Source organism: Xenopus tropicalis, chromosome 4, assembly GCF_000004195.4.
Source record: "Xenopus tropicalis strain Nigerian chromosome 4, UCB_Xtro_10.0, whole genome shotgun sequence".
Classification (NCBI taxonomy): Eukaryota; Metazoa; Chordata; class Amphibia; order Anura; family Pipidae; genus Xenopus; species Xenopus tropicalis.
In genome coordinates, this window is record NC_030680.2 from 150,115,523 (window position 1) to 150,132,207 (window position 16,685).

General features: G+C 44.5%; 1 protein-coding gene across 2 annotated transcripts in view; it reads right to left on the bottom strand.

The window, feature by feature from the left end:
* Window positions 1-16,685, bottom strand: part of cacna2d3 (calcium channel, voltage-dependent, alpha 2/delta subunit 3) — a 499,906-nt gene that overhangs the window by 255,942 nt on the left and 227,279 nt on the right. For both annotated transcript variants that reach the window (XM_031901262.1, XM_031901261.1), the window contains exon 12: window positions 11,646-11,759. In XM_031901262.1, the coding sequence (XP_031757122.1) occupies window positions 11,646-11,759 (114 nt within the window). The remainder of the gene's footprint in view (window positions 1-11,645; window positions 11,760-16,685) is intronic.

Below are 16,685 nucleotides of genomic sequence, written 5' to 3' on the forward strand. Positions count from 1 at the left end.
TTGTAAGCCATTTATTTTCCTTTTTCCCTTTTTTTTGGTTAAATCTGATTATTTTTGCTGCTGAAAGTGGAGCATTCTGCACATCTGTTAGATATATCGGACCCTCCGCACGAAAACCAATAACAAAGGGGGTAAAATAAACGGAATACTTCATGCCGTATCGTGTCTCTAATTTAATAAAGACCTACTAATTTTAACCGATGTTTTCATTTTTTTTTCCACGGTCGGTCCCGGCTTTAATCAAATTTACCTTCGCACTCCATTCACACTCATCTGCATAGTCTGACTATTACTAACTGCCTCGGTGTGGGGCGGGCGGCCAATAGATGGTACTGGGCCCCACAGCAAGTCATTTTAGGGCCCCCATAATGACCAAAGGTTCACCTATTTTACCTATATATATTGTATAGTTCATTAATTAGGGCCTCATGTGGCCCCCTATACCTCCTGGGCCCCCATAATGTCAACAGGTTGAACTGTTTTACCTATATATATTGTATTCTTCATTAATTAGGGACTCATGGGACCCCTATACCTCCTGGGCCCCCATAATGTCCACAGGTTGAACTGTTTTACCTATATATATTGTATTCTTCATTAATTAGGGACTCATGGGACCCCTATACCTTCTGGGCCCCCATAATGTCCACAGGTTGAACTGTTTTACCTATATATATTGTATTGTTCATTAATTAGGGCCTCATGGGGACCCCTATACCTACTGGGCCCCATAATGTCCACAGGTTGAACTGTTTTACCTATATATATTGTATTGTTGATTAATTAGGGACTCATGGGACCCCTATACCTTCTGGGCCCCCATAATGTCCACAGGTTGAACTGTTTTACCTATATATATTGTATTCTTAAATTATTAGGGACTCATGGGACCCCTATACATCCTGGGCCCCCATAATGTCCACAGGTTGAACTGTTTTACCTATATATATTGTATTGTTCATTAATTAGGGCCTCATGGGGCCCCCCTATACCTCCTGGCCCCCCTGCAGCTGCAGGGTCTGCTTCCTCTGTAGTTACACCCCTGTTTATCATGTCACCCAGCATCCCCAGTCGCCACCTTTGAGTTAACTTTTAATATGATGTAGAGAGTGATACTCCGAGAAAATTTGCAATTGGTCTTAATTTTTTATTAGTTGTAGCTTTTTAATTATTTCAGTTTTTGTTTTTGGCAGCTCCCCAGCTTGGAGTTTCAGCAGCCATTTGGTTGCTTGGTTGCTAGGATCCAAAATACCTTAGCAACCAGGGAGTGGTTATGAATAGGAGAGCTGCCAGGGTCAGTGACCCCCATTTGAAAGCTGGAAAGCATTAGAAGGCAAATCATTTAAAAAAAACTATGAAAAACAAATAATGAAGACTAATTGAAAAGTTGCTTAGAATTGGCATTAAGCATTAATGTAACTCAGGCCATGCCTGGACTATGCCTGCAAATATCCCATTAGATGGAGGGCTACAGGTTGGACCAATTCTAGTAACCTATAGCAACCATTTGGATTGTAATATGCCTGGCTATTATTGGCCACCGGGCATGTCATGATGATCACAGTAACCCAAAACACTCAATCGGCGATTAGCTTTTTTCAACCAGCCAGGGTCGGACTGGGCCAGCAGGGCACTGGTTAAAAGCCTGATGGGCCACCCTGATCTAGACCTGAACGCCATGACACTCCCCCTATGGGCCATGGCAGGGGGCCACTTTAAGGGGTGCAGGGACCCCTGGGGCGGTAGCCTTGGTGAGCCCTGCAGAGGCCAGTCCAACCCTGCAGCCAGCTGAAAGCAAAAATTTGATTGGTTGCCACGGGTTACTTGCCCAGCTTCAAAAAATGACCCCCTGTGAAAACCACGTGACTGGTACTGACAAATAGGATTCAAATGTGGTTCTAACATGGATTGGAAGCCAAGTTCCTAGCCTTCATATGGCATATTACAGGGTCCCAACTGGCACAGATCAAACGTGCAGAACTACAGCTCCCAGAATCCCTTGGTTGCGATGGGTAGGAAATGTAGTTCGACACCAGCTGGAGTTCTTAGACCTTTATTTTCTGATCTATTGAACCCCCCCCCATTGGCCGCTAATGGTATTCATGTTTCATCAGACCCCCAAATAATTTGCAGACTGCGGATTAAGCTGAAGTCCCTTTAATGGAGGCCAGATAATAAATATTGAATGAATATGCCGTGAAGTGTGTGCCTGGCGTTACAACATGCGGCATTCATTAACCCCCTCTGTATTCGCACATAATTGAATTAAGTGACGTGTCTCTGCAGATAAAAGCCTGCGAGGAATAACCCCGTGATTTCATCCGTGGCCCTTGCCGATTATTGGAATAAATCACGAGAACAGCGTCTGCTAAATGCAAAATGTCATTCGCTCTTTCCTCCATTTTGTTGCTTCTTTACAGAATGAGAAATAATAAAGGACCCCCAAGGTGTAAAGGAAAACTAAAGCCTAAAAAAATGATGGTTAAAAATATATGCTGTATCTTATATACTGTCCTAAAGCTGGCCATACACGGGCAGATCCGCTCGCTTGGTGGGTCTTCACCCGCTATCCCCACCTACGGGTGGCAATATCGGGGAGGATGCGGTCCCCGATCCGACTGGATTTTCTAACCTGGCTGATCAATATCTGGCAAATTTAAGGCCAGATGTCGGTCGGCCAGGCCCCTTGGTTCTGCCCCTACACGGGCCGATAAGCTGCCGAATCGGTCCAAGGGACCCATATCGGCAGCTATAATCGGCCCGTGTATGGGCACCTTTACTGTACCAACCCTGACGTATAGCTGCCCTATAACAGGAATAAGCCAGGCCCAACATATCCCGCAGCGCTGTACAATAAGTGGGTTTCATACATTGGGCATACAGAGTAACATATAAAGCAATCAGTAACCGATACAGGAGGGGAAGGGAGCCCTGCCCAAAAGAGCTTACACTCTACAAGGAGTAACATATAAAGCAATCAGTAACCGATACAAGAGGGGAAGGGAGCCCTGCCCAAAAGAGCTTACACTCTACAAGGAGTAACATATAAAGCAATCAGTAACCGATACAGGAGGGGAAGAGAGCCTTGCCCAAAAGAGCTTACACTCTACAAGGAGTAACATATAAAGCAATCAGTAACCGATACAGGAGGGGAAGGGAGCCCTGCCCAAAAGAGCTTACACTCTACAAGGAGTAACATATAAAGCAATCAGTAACCGATACAAGAGGGGAAAGGAGCCCTGCCCAAAAGAGCTTACACTCTACAAGGAGTAACATATAAAGCAATCAATAACCGATACAAGAGGGGAAGGGAGCCCTGCCCAAAAGAGCTTACAATCTACAAGGAGTAACATATAAAGCAATCAGTAACCGATACAGGAGGGGAAGGGAGTCCTGCCCAAAAGAGCTTACACTCTACAAGGAGTAACATATAAAGCAATCAATAACCGATACAAGAGGGGAAGGGAGCCCTGCCCAAAAGAGCTTACACTCTACAAGGAGTAACATATAAAGCAATCAGTAACCGATACAGGAGGGGAAGAGAGCCCTGCCCAAAAGAGCTTACACTCTACAAGGAGTAACATATAAAGCAATCAATAACCGATACAAGAGGGGAAGGGAGCCCTGCCCAAAAGAGCTTACAATCTACAAGGAGTAACATATAAAGCAATCAATAACCGATACAGGAGGGGAAGAGAGCCCTGCCCAAAAGAGCTTACACTCTACAAGGAGTAACATATAAAGCAATCAGTAACCGATACAGGAGGGGAAGGGAGCCCTGCCCAAAAGAGCTTACACTCTACAAGGAGTAACATATAAAGCAATCAATAACCGATACAGGAGGGGAAGAGAGCCCTGCCCAAAAGAGCTTACACTCTACAAGGAGTAACATATAAAGCAATCAATAACCGATACAGGAGGGGAAGAGAGCCCTGCCCAAAAGAGCTTACACTCTACAAGGAGTAACATATAAAGCAATCAGTAACCGATACAGGAGGGGAAGGGAGCCCTGCCCAAAAGAGCTTACACTCTACAAGGAGTAACATATAAAGCAAGCAATAACCGATACAGGAGGGGAAGAGAGCCCTGCCCAAAAGAGCTTACACTCTACAAGGAGTAACATATAAAGCAATCAATAACCGATACAAGAGGGGAAGAGGGCCCTGCCCAAAAGAGCTTACAATCTATAAGGATAGGGGGTTGAGACACAAGGTTAGGGGCTATACCTCACACAGATCACCACAGAGGTAGGCTGGAAACTGAATTAGATACGAAAGAAGCTCCAAGCACTCTGGACTCCAAACGGTTTAAAATTATGTCTTTGTTAATCCATTAAAATGCACTGCCTAACGCGTTTCATGCGCATGCGCACTTAATCATAGGCTATAAGCTCGAGCCTATGATTAAGTGCGCATGCGCACGAAACGCGTTTGGAGTCCAGAGTGCTTGGAGCTTCTTTCGTATCTACATTGAGTTTTCCCCTTAGCTACGGGTTCGGGGCCCTGAGCACCCGGACCACCGTGGGACCTGGGTGAGTCGTTTCGATTTTCATCTGATTTCTTCACTTGACTTTTTGGGCTTCGTGTTTTTTTTTTTTTTCCAATACTGCGCTGGGTTCGGGGTTTTCTACACCCAAACCTCTTGACTAACTTGGTATGGATTAACAATTTATAAACAATCTATACGCAAAGCCCTTTATTTGTTCTGGATACTTTACTAGTCTACTTATCTTTATAAATTATTATAATTTGGATATTTGTTTTTTTGTTTTGGTGTTTAGTTTGGAAACTGAATTAATTGTATGAAAAATCTGGATATGGTTGCAGTAATGACCCCCATGGGTGCTCAGCCCCCCGTCCCTCATAACAAATAACCCCCTGTGCCTTTAGCATTGCATCACATACTGTATCTATATTCTGTATTCCAAACTGTAACACCTTTGTGTGATTGGTTGGGCGGAACTGACTGTGTGACAAGTCTATTGAGCAAGAGATGCTTAGATACGGTATCTGCCGGGGAATCGACGCGGCGATATAATGAACACGTATTACAGAGTCTATTCTATGGGAAAGCCTTATCCTTAAATCTTTCCTTTTGCTTTGAGTCCCTTTTGCAAGGAAAGATAAGTTATGTTCTCTATCTCTCCCGGCGCTGTAACAATAATGGCGCATTCACAAGACAAAGGGGAAGAAATACAATGAATTGTGGGTTTTTCTATGGCAGCAATAACATTCCTTGTTTAAGTTTCTCAGAACACTTTGTAATAAGTCCCAGACAATAGGGCTGCGGGGACATTTAATTTACTGGACTAATGTTCTGCCGTTGCACAGTCAGCATGTTCCGGAGCCAGGGACGCAGTTGTATAGAACCTTTGTTACATCCTGCATGATGGACGATGGGGGAAAAGATTTATTGTCGCCAATGGTTGCCCCCGGCGGATTTACAGTATCTGTTTTACCTTTGGCGTTTGCCACTGAGTCTGGTTTATCTCATGAACACCCACAAAGGGAGGCGAGTTATATTGGTTATTGGCTGTGTAACTGCAGATCGGGTCGGCCGGGTCACCTTGCTCCAGGCGTTCTGTGCAATAAATTCATGGCGTCCACTATGGAAGGAAAAGAATTCCCACCAAGGACAAACAGACTATGATTCTAGCCTATACGGTTACACAGATGTACTGACCATCCCGGATCTATTATCAGTAGCTCCGAGTATACTGTATGTAACACAACAGCACCATGAATATCCTTAGAAAACAACGCTTATGGGCTTATTTATCAATTTTCGAGTTTGTGAATTCGAGTTCATTTTTCGAACCCGAATAAACTCGCATATGGAATAGTCGCTTATTTATTAATAAGGAAAACTTATTCAAATAACTCGAAGCTTATGAGCTCAAAAATTCATATTTGAGAATACGGCTTGACTTTGCCTAGGACCAACTCCCATTGACTTCTATAGAAACTCACAAACTTTTACCTGGCAAATTTTTACATTCAAGTTTTTGCACTTAATAGATAACCAGACATTTCAGTTTTCAAAGCATTCGCGTTTTTGAAGCACAAAAAAATTCGAAAACGAGAAAAATTCAAACTTACCACCCTCTAGAGTTCCATGAACTGCAGAAAAGCCCTGCCCTTCAGTAATGTGCCTTTAGATCAGGGGTGGGCAAACTATGACCTGTTTACTACTGCCTTTTTTTTACTACGGCCTTTTTAATCCGGCCTGCCGACACTGGCCCCCTTAAAAGAATTATGGGTCCTGATTGGTTTGGCCCAACTGTATAAAAGGGGGACAAAAGAGGGGAGCCGGGGGACAGAAGCAGCCAAAGGACGGAGGATGCAGGAGGTCGCTGGAAGATGGAGCTGGGGGTGAGTCGCAGGAAGCTGTAGGTCGCTGGGGGGGAGATGGAGGATGCTGGGGGGGAGCCGCAGGAAGCTGTAGGTCGCCGGGGGGGAGATGGAGGATGCTGGGGGGGGAGCCGCAGGAAGCTGTAGGTCGCTGGGGGGGAGATGGAGGATGCCGGGGGGAGCTGCAGGAAGCTGTAGGTTGCTGGGGGGGAGATGGAGGATGCTGGGGGGGAGCCGCAGGAAGCTGTAGGTCGCTGGGGGAAAGCTGGAGGATGCTGGGTGGGAGCCGCAGAAAGCTGTAGGATGCTGGGGGGGGGAGCTGGAGGATGCTGGGGAGTGGAGCTGGAGGATGCTGGGGGGGGGGATCTGGAGGATGCTGGGGAGTGGAGCTGCAGGATGCTGGGAAGTGGAGCTGGAGGATGCTGGGGGGGGAGCTGAGAGGCCCCATGATTTCTAATGGCAGCCCTGGGCGTAACCCTGGCCCGGGCCATCTGTGAGTCAATGTGGCCCCTGAGCCAAAAAGTTTGCCCACCCCTGCCTTAGATGTTCATGGAACTCACAACAGGGGGTACATTAACTGATGACATCCCCTTATGTTTTGGAGGCTCCTTATTCTCTTAGTTCTCCTTTAATAGAGGAGGGCTCAGTGGTTCTGATGTGGGTTTATTTGCTGCGTATACATAAATAAGGATGATAGATTCTTGATAGTAAATGGTTCTTGGCAAACAAAATCTGGGGGTAATTAGATGAGAGATGCCATACGATGACAAGCTGAAGAGCACAACCCCCAGATGATCGCGTTCCTACATCTTGTTCTCTTCCACCCGAACTCCCTGCCACTCATTCCGATATCCTTTAATCAGACTCCACAATAAATGAGATCCAAATATCCTGCGTCTGAGGCGATGGCACGTACTTGTCTGAGGAACATCAAACGCCGCGGGGGTGACATCACTCCGACACATTCGTTTCTCCAGAAACATTGGAAAATTGGGAAAACCTGGTGCAGACTAACAAAGTTCCCCCAAATCAGGCAATCATTATATTTAATTACAAACAAATACAATCCCTATAAACATGTGCCACAAAAGGCAAAACATGCTTCAGATTGCGCCATTGGGGAGGCTAATTCAGCGGGTCCATTCGTTATTTCCAGCAACAATCGTTCAACTCATTGACGCCAATGCCAGGGAAATGCAGGCAAGTTCCCCTTGAAGTGACGGTGTTATTCAAGATACGGAATTCTCAGGGATTTTAGCAACGTGTATTGTAAATTGTTATTGGCTTTCATTTATACCTTCATTCTCATTCACAAAAAAGGGATAAAATGCACAAAAATGGCGCTTTGGGTCCGGTTTTGGCACTTTGCTTTCAGAATGCTGAGTATAAATGCTTTATTCACGGGACTCAAAGCCAAAAAAGTTACATTCATTAACATTTAATATGACCAATTGTAAGCAACTTCTCAATTGGTCTTCATTATTGGTGATGAGTGAATCTGTCCCATTTTGCTTCGGCCAAAAATTGGCGAAACAACAGAAAGATTTGTGAAACGGCGAAAAATTCACGAAACGGGTTTGTCGCACAAATTTTTTGTTGCCCGCTTCTTTTTTTGACGCAACCCCACCTTTTTTGACACGACCCCCGCCTTTTTTGACGCGACTGTGTCCATTTTGACGTGACCGTTTTTACGTGCCTGGGCTTATTTTGACGCACCCGCTACTTTTCTTGACGTGCAACAAATTTTTCAGCGGTGAATTTTCTCTGAAGTTTTGCGAATCAATTTGCCAATGGTGAAATGCGCAATTTCGCTGCGAATCTATGACAGTGAAAAAATTCGCTCATCATTATACATTGTTTATTTTTTATAGTTTTAAAATGATGTGCCTTCATTGTCTGCCTCTTTCCAACTTTCAAATGGGGGTCACTGACCCCGGCAGCCAAACCCTATTGCTCTGTGAGGCTCCAGTTTTATTGTTATTGTTACTTTTTATTACATATCTTTCTATTCAGCCCCTCCCCTATTCATATACCTGTCTCTCATTCAACCTACTGCCTGGTTGCTAAGGTAAAGAAGACCCTAGCAACCAATTGCAAACTGTCTCAGAATTTTATTATTTTTGTCTTATAGTTTTTGAATTATTTGCCTTCTTCTTCTGACTCTTTGCAGCTTTCAAATGGGGGTCACTGACCCCGGCAGCCAAACCCTATTGCTCTGTGAGGCTCCAGTTTTATTGTTTTTGTTACTTTTTATTCCTTATCTTTCTATTCAAAAATATCAGTCTCTCATTCAAACTAGGGATGCACCGAACCTACTTTTTTGGGTTCGGCCGAACCCCCTGAACTCACCCTGATGGATTCTGCCGAACCATATGTATATGCTAATTATCGGGAAGGGTTAAAAATTGGTGCGTGCGGCGAAAATCCCAACCCCCCACCATTTAACCCTTCTGAATAACCCCTTTAAAGCCATTAGTGCTCCTGTACTAGATACCAAGTCTTTATAGCCCATTTGGAAAGGGGAATGTGGATCACAGTGCCAATAGCACTATATGGGGCAACTGGATAATGAAACGTGGGGCAGTGAATGTCAAAAGACATACACCAAGGAGCTTGGAGTGTAGCATTCAACCCAGAGCCTGGTTGCTAGGGTAATTCTGGTTGCTAGGATAAATAATAACAACAGGAAAAGGGCAAATAATTAACAAATACACAAGAATGTGCAAGAATAAGAACCAGCAAATGGACACCGAATAGCACAGTCTACGTTAGAATAAAAGTTCATTTGATGTGGCCTGTCCCTTTAAGGAGCAGTTTGATCAGAATATCAGAATGCTTACAAGCGATGGCTTGAGGGTTACATTTAACGAGAAGACCAAAACAGGAAGATTGTAACAAAGGGATACGGGCGGTTAGGGAGAGATTTATTGCGCTGCGCTGATAGAAATTTAATTTGTATGGGTTTGTGCAATGACTCCCAGATACGGCCGTACATCATCCTGATTCGAGATGGTTTTTCTGGAAATGTGGTCAATAAAAAATATCAGAGAAGAGAAAGGGCCAAAGAGCTATAGTAGGAATCTGCGCCACTTCCGTTGCTGAACTACACTTCCCAGAATCCCCGCCGGAATGAAGTGAGATGAATTAAACGTTGTCAATGGCTTACTAATACATATTCTCTTTAAAGGGAAAATATAACTTGCGTAATAAAAGTTTTATCTTCCCTAGTCTACTTTGGTATGTTATAGAATGACTAACTTTTCAATTGGTCTTCATTATTTATTAATGATAGTTTTTTAATTATTTCCCTTCTTCTTCTGCCTCTTTGCAGCTTTCAAATGGGGGTCACTGACCCCGGCAGCCAAACCCTATTGCTCTGTGAGGCTCCAGTTTTATTGTTATTGTTACTTTTTATTCTTTATCTTTCTATTCAGCCCCTCTCCTATTCATATTCCCATCTCTCATTCAAACCGCTCCCTGGTTGCTAAGGTAATTTGGACCCTAGCAACCAGATAGTTGCTGCAAACCCCAACTGGAGAGCTTCTGAACAAAAAGTAAAATAACTAAACAAACATAAATAATAAAAAATGAAGACCACTTCCAAACAGTCTCAGAATATCACTCCCTACATGAAAGGTGAACAACCCCATTAAAAAACACATTAGGATATGAGGGAATAGACAATATTTGTACGAATTATCAAACTATTATGTTCCCTGGGTTTATCCCACTGGCAGAAATGCTTTCCTTCTGAGCTTTGGTAATTAATGTGATATATTTGATCATTAATATATTCTTCTTATTTATTCCATGAACCATCACAGTTCCATTTTTAGGGACATTTTTGTTCTATAGAAAGACTGGGCCTCCCAGGGTTGAATACACAGTAAGCAATCACCATTATTGCGCTGTGAATATGTTTTCTCTATAAAATCTATACATTTTTTCCCTGGTATTTTCATTATGATAAAGTTTTTTTAATAATATTATTATTATTATTATTATATAGCACCATCAATTTACGCAGCGCTTTACAGAATAGAGGGGTACAAAAGACAAAACAGTTAACATGTACATATAAACAATTCACAAAAATGGTTAGCAGTTGCATTGGATGAGGATCGGAGACCAGGGGGAGGGCCCTGCTCGCAAGAGCTTACATTCTAAAAGGGGGGGCTGAGACATAAGGTCAGGGTAACTAGCATGACTAGTATCGGTGTAAAAACGTCTATAAAAAATGTCATGGTTATGACAAAAAGAATGAACATATGACAAAAATAGCCACACCCGCTTTTTTTGAAAACTGTCGGTAAAGGAGGAAAAATGGCGGCAAATTGGTCTGTAAATGAGTCCGGCAAAAATACCACATATTGATACTACATTTTTACAACATTTTCTTTACCAACATTGTTGTGAATTCATCAAATTTCTATTAACCCCTTTGAGCTCAGTACAGGATCAAACTGTACAGCCTGGCAAACCCATCATTACCTATGGAAGACTGAAGGATATGTAGTGGGGAAATGAGTCAAAGTATTATTGAAATTTTCTTTGACCAAAGAAGTTTCAATTGTACTGTAATTTACTATTTGTAATTCACTTTCCCATATTAAAAAGCGACTTGCCACTGATTCTGCCTGAAAAATGTATGTATGTTTTATAAACAGGCAGTTTAATTTAACAAAAAACTGGCAAAATCTGTAGAAAAAGAATTTGAGTTTATTTTGCGTGGGTTATGAATGAGGCAGTTTAATCTGTTTTAAGTCTATAATTGTTATATGAGGAGCAATCAGCGAGCCATCAGTCAGCGTGTTGTTTAAACAATGTATAATTAGGGTTTAGAGCAGCTCGGATATCATTCTGTCATGTACGGTTCTCTGGGAACTGCCGGCATCGGGGCACTTTGCTAAAGTCCAAGTGCGGGGTGACATGTTCCAAGGCACTTTGGGTTCCCGTGTTAAATTGCACATCGGGCTCATAATGCGTTTAAGGTGCACAATGACATCTACAGGAACAGTGAAAAAAAAGCCCAAATTGTGTATAAAAATAAATGATTTTGTTGTATTTTATAGTCTCTGCTACGTGAAAGCGTTAACCTCCTCTTTCTGTGTAAGTCTGTATTACATATGGGCTTCCCTAATTGCCAACAGATGCCTCTATCTTCCATATATTGTCTTTTTAATCAAAAACCAAATCCCCTGCTTCCACCTTGTGGCCATCAAACACTCAGCCATGTTGAAAGAAAAGCCCTCAGAGGCTGTGTTTGGCTTCTGGCTGGCAGTCGGGGCTACTCACCTTTCTGTCCGGCCAGTTGTACTTGGCAAATATGTTGTCGTATGTGTCGACTGCGCCGTCGGCGATGAGCATTATGGCTTGGCTACAGACACTGCCTTCTCCCGAATGGTTGAACTGCAATGATAAAAACTGAAATGACCCTCTCGTTCCTTACAAAGTGGATTCACAGTTGTAAAAATGCATGTATTAAACTAAGCAGAAATATAAGGGGAACACAATGGCAATTACAGTACAATGTAGAAATTAATTCCTTTTTGTGACTACATTTCTAATATATTTGTTTAAGCTACAAGATGTAATAATAAAACAGTACCTGTACTTGATCCCAACTAAGATATAATTACCCCTTATTGGGGCAGAACAGCCCTATTGGGTTTATTTCATGGTTAAATGATTCCCTTTTCTCTGTAATAATAAAACAGTACCTGTACTTGATCCCAACTAAGATATAATTACCCCTTATTGGGGCAGAACAGCCCTATTGGGTTTATTTCATGGTTAAATGATTCCCTTTTCTCTGTAATAATAAAACAGTACCTGTACTTGATCCCAACTAAGATATAATTACCCCTTATTGGGGCAGAACAGCCCTATTGGGTTTATTTCATGGTTAAATGTTTCCCTTTTCTCTGTAATAATAAAACAGTACCTGTACTTGATCCCAACTAAGATATAATTACCCCTTATTGGGGCAGAACCGCCCTATTGGGTTTATTTAATGGTTAAATGATTCCCTTTTCTCTGTAATAATAAAACAGTACCTGTACTTGATCCCAACTAAGATATAATTACCCCTTATTGGGGCAGAACAGCCCTATTGGGTTTATTTCATGGTTAAATGATTCCCTTTTCTCTGTAATAATAAAACAGTACCTGTACTTGATCCCAACTAAGATATAATTACCCCTTATTGGGGCAGAACAGCCCTATTGGGTTTATTTCATGGTTAAATGTTTCCCTTTTCTCTGTAATAATAAAACAGTACCTGTACTTGATCCCAACTAAGATATAATTACCCCTTATTGGGGCAGAACCGCCCTATTGGGTTTATTTAATGGTTAAATGATTCCCTTTTCTCTGTAATAATAAAACAGTACCTGTACTTGATCCCAACTAAGATATAATTACCCCTTATTGGGGGCAGAACAGCCCTATTGGGTTTATTTCATGGTTAAATGTTTCCCTTTTCTCTGTAATAATAAAACAGTACCTGTACTTGATCCCAACTAAGATATAATTACCCCTTATTGGGGCAGAACAGCCCTATTTGGTTTATTTCATGGTTAAATGATTCCCTTTTCTCTGTAATAATAAAACAGTACCTGTACTTGATCCCAACTAAGATATAATTACCCCTTATTGGGGCAGAACAGCCCTATTGGGTTTATTTCATGGTTAAATGATTCCCTTTTCTCTGTAATAATAAAACAGTACCACTAAGGAAGAAGGCCAATAATTCAAAAACTATACAAAATAAATAATGAAGACCAGCTGAAAAGATGCTTAGAATTGGCCATTGTGCAAAATACTAAAAGTTAACTTAAAGGTGATAAGTTTGGAGACTGACCCAGCAGTTTGTTATTCTGTAATAACATTTTTTAAGGCAATTTAATCCAAAACACAAAAAGTTTGTTTGAAAAAAGTTGTAAAAATGAATCTTCGACATGTTTCCCTAGCGAGCGAGCGTGGGGGGGTTCCCATAATAATAACACAATGACAAATGTCGTATGATGAACTACAATTAGACTGAAAGTGATTCATCGGAGCCAGACTCAATGCTTCCTGACATTTATAGCATTTGGGCGCGATTAGCCGGCTTTGAAATGTCACAGAATTCCATTTAATTGTCTAAGAAAAAAAAAAAATGCAATCACCGCAAAGATTCCGCTCCTCACCGAAACACCATAATTGCAGTTGCCACATGATCCACGAGATATAAAAAAGAAATTGCCCCAACCGGTCTGTATTGTTCCGGCTCTTACTAATACTGAATACGTTCCTGCTTGAAAAGACTCATTATTTTTAGATATTGAATATATTAATGTCAACAGATGAAAGCTGAAACGTTGCAATTGCGGATTAGTAGCAAGGTGGCATCCAGCCAACCCCCACCGCTGATTGGGCGCTTTGCCCATTTCCAACAGAACGCGCACGCTACACCCCCTAGGAAGGGCCGGCGGTATTTTGACATCTATTGCAGAAAGATATTCCATTCAAATAACATTCTTACTGATTATCCAACAGACTGAGGGAGCCGCTTCCCATGATACAGTTGTGCCAAAATCCAACATCAAGGGGCACATTTATCAAAGCCCAATACAATAAAATCGTATTAAATATGACTTTTTTGTATCGTGCTTTTTGAAGAACAAAAAAATCGTATCTGGAAGTACGAAAATATCGTATAATATCGTATAATGTCCAAAAAGTATGAATTTTTTTTATGAACCTTTCTGACTTTGATCCTTCGGTGTATGATTTTGGAAGCCTCCCATAGGGCTCAATGGCACTCTGCAGCTCCAACCCGGCCCAAGGAAAGTCTCCCATAGGGCTCAATGGCACCCTGCAGCTCCAACCCGGCCCAAGGAAAGTCTCCCATAGGGCTCAATGGCACTCTGCAGCTCCAACCCGGCCCAAGGAAAGTCTCCCATAGGGCTCAATGGCACTCTGCAGCTCCAACCCGGCCCAAGGAAAGTCTCCCATAGGGCTCAATGGCACTCTGCAGCTCCAACCCGGCCCAAGGAAAGTCTCCCATAGGGCTCAATGGCACTCTGCAGCTCCAACCTGGCCCAAGGAAAGTCTCCCATAGGGCTCAATGGCACTCTGCAGCTCCAACCCGGCCCAAGGAAAGTCTCCCATAGGGCTCAATGGCACTCTGCAGCTCCAACCCGGCCCAAGGAAAGTCTCCCATAGGGCTCAATGGCACTCTGCAGCTCCAACCTGGCCCAAGGAAAGTCTCCCATAGGGCTCAATGGCACTCTGCAGCTCCAACCTGGCCCAAGGAAAGTCTCCCATAGGGCTCAATGGCACTCTGCAGCTCCAACCCGGCCCAAGGAAAGTCTCCCATAGGGCTCAATGGCACTCTGCAGCTCCAACCCGGCCCAAGGAAGTCTCCCATAGGGCTCAATGGCACTCTGCAGCTCCAACCTGGCCCAAGGAAAGTCTCCCATAGGGCTCAATGGCACTCTGCAGCTCCAACCCGGCCCAAGGAAAGTCTCCCATAGGGCTCAATGGCACTCTGCAGCTCCAACCCGGCCCAAGGAAAGTCTCCCATAGGGCTCAATGGCACTCTGCAGCTCCAACCCGGCCCAAGGAAAGTCTCCCATAGGGCTCAATGGCACTCTGCAGCTCCAACCCGGCCCAAGGAAAGTCTCCCATAGGGCTCAATGGCACTCTGCAGCTCCAACCCGGCCCAAGGAAAGTCTCCCATAGGGCTCATTGGCACTCTGCAGCTCCAACCCGGCCCAAGGAAAGTCTCCCATAGGGCTCAATGGCACTCTGCAGCTCCAACCCGGCCCAAGGAAAGCCTCCCATAGGGCTCAATGGCACTCTGCAGCTCCAACCCGGCCCAAGGAAAGTCTCCCATAGGGCTCAATGGCACTCTGCAGCTCCAACCCGGCCCAAGGAAAGTCTCCCATAGGGCTCAATGGCACTCTGCAGCTCCAACCCGGCCCAAGGAAAGCCTCCCATAGGGCTCAATGGCACTCTGCAGCTCCAACCCAGCCCAAGGAAAGCCTCCCATAGGGCTCAATGGCACTCTGCAGCTCCAACCCGGCCCAAGGAAAGTCTCCCATAGGGCTCAGTGGCACTCTGCAGCTCCAACCTGGCCCAAGGGAAGCCTCCCATAGGGCTCAATGGCACTCTGCAGCTCCAACCCGGCCCAAGGAAAGTCTCCCATAGGGCTCAATGGCACTCTGCAGCTCCAACCCGGCCCAAGGGAAGCCTCCCATAGGGCTCAATGGCACTCTGCAGCTCCAACCTGGCCCAAGGAAAGTCTCCCATAGGGCTCAATGGCACTCTGCAGCTCCAACCCGGCCCAAGGAAAGTCTCCCATAGGGCTCAATGGCACTCTGCAGCTTCAACCCGGCCCAAGGAAAGTCTCCCATAGGGCTCAATGGCACTCTGCAGCTCCAACCCGGCCCAAGGAAAGTCTCCCATAGGGCTCAATGGCACTCTGCAGCTCCAACCCGGCCCAAGGAAAGTCTCCCATAGGGCTCAGTGGCACTCTGCAGCTCCAACCCGGCCCAAGGAAAGTCTCCCATAGGGCTCAGTGGCACTCTGCAGCTCCAACCTGGCCCAAGGAAAGTCTCCCATAGGGCTCAATGGCACTCTGCAGCTCCAACCCGGCCCAAGGAAAGTCTCCCATAGGGCTCAATGGCACTCTGCAGCTCCAACCCGGCCCAAGGAAAGTCTCCCATAGGGCTCAATGGCACTCTGCAGCTCCAACCCGGCCCAAGGAAAGTCTCCCATAGGGCTCAATGGCACTCTGCAGCTCCAACCCGGCCCAAGGAAAGTCTCCCATAGGGCTCAGTGGCACTCTGCAGCTCCAACCCGGCCCAAGGAAAGTCTCCCATAGGGCTCAATGGCACTCTGCAGCTCCAACCCGGCCCAAGGAAAGTCTCCCATAGGGCTCAATGGCACTCTGCAGCTCCAACCTGGCCCAAGGAAAGTCTCCATACCGAAGCTTGAATGAATCCAAAACTTTCTTACTCGGCGCAACAAATACGATTTTGTCACAAAGTACGAAAAAGTTGCACAAATGTACGAAAATATCCCAGAAAATATGCAAAAGTTGTAAACTTTAGAAAAAATACAAATTTTTCGTATTCGGACTTGTCGTACTTTGATAAATGTTCCCCCAAGTAGTGAGATACTACTAACTCAGTGGGCCCCACCGCGGACTTCACACCCCTGCAGGGGCCCCCACTACCCCGAGCACTTAAACCTATCTTCAGCGTGTCGGGGGAGGGAGACCGGCGGCTTGGGGGAGTGCCCTGCGGGTATTGGGTCAGCCCAGTCCGACCCTGGGTTTCAGTATGT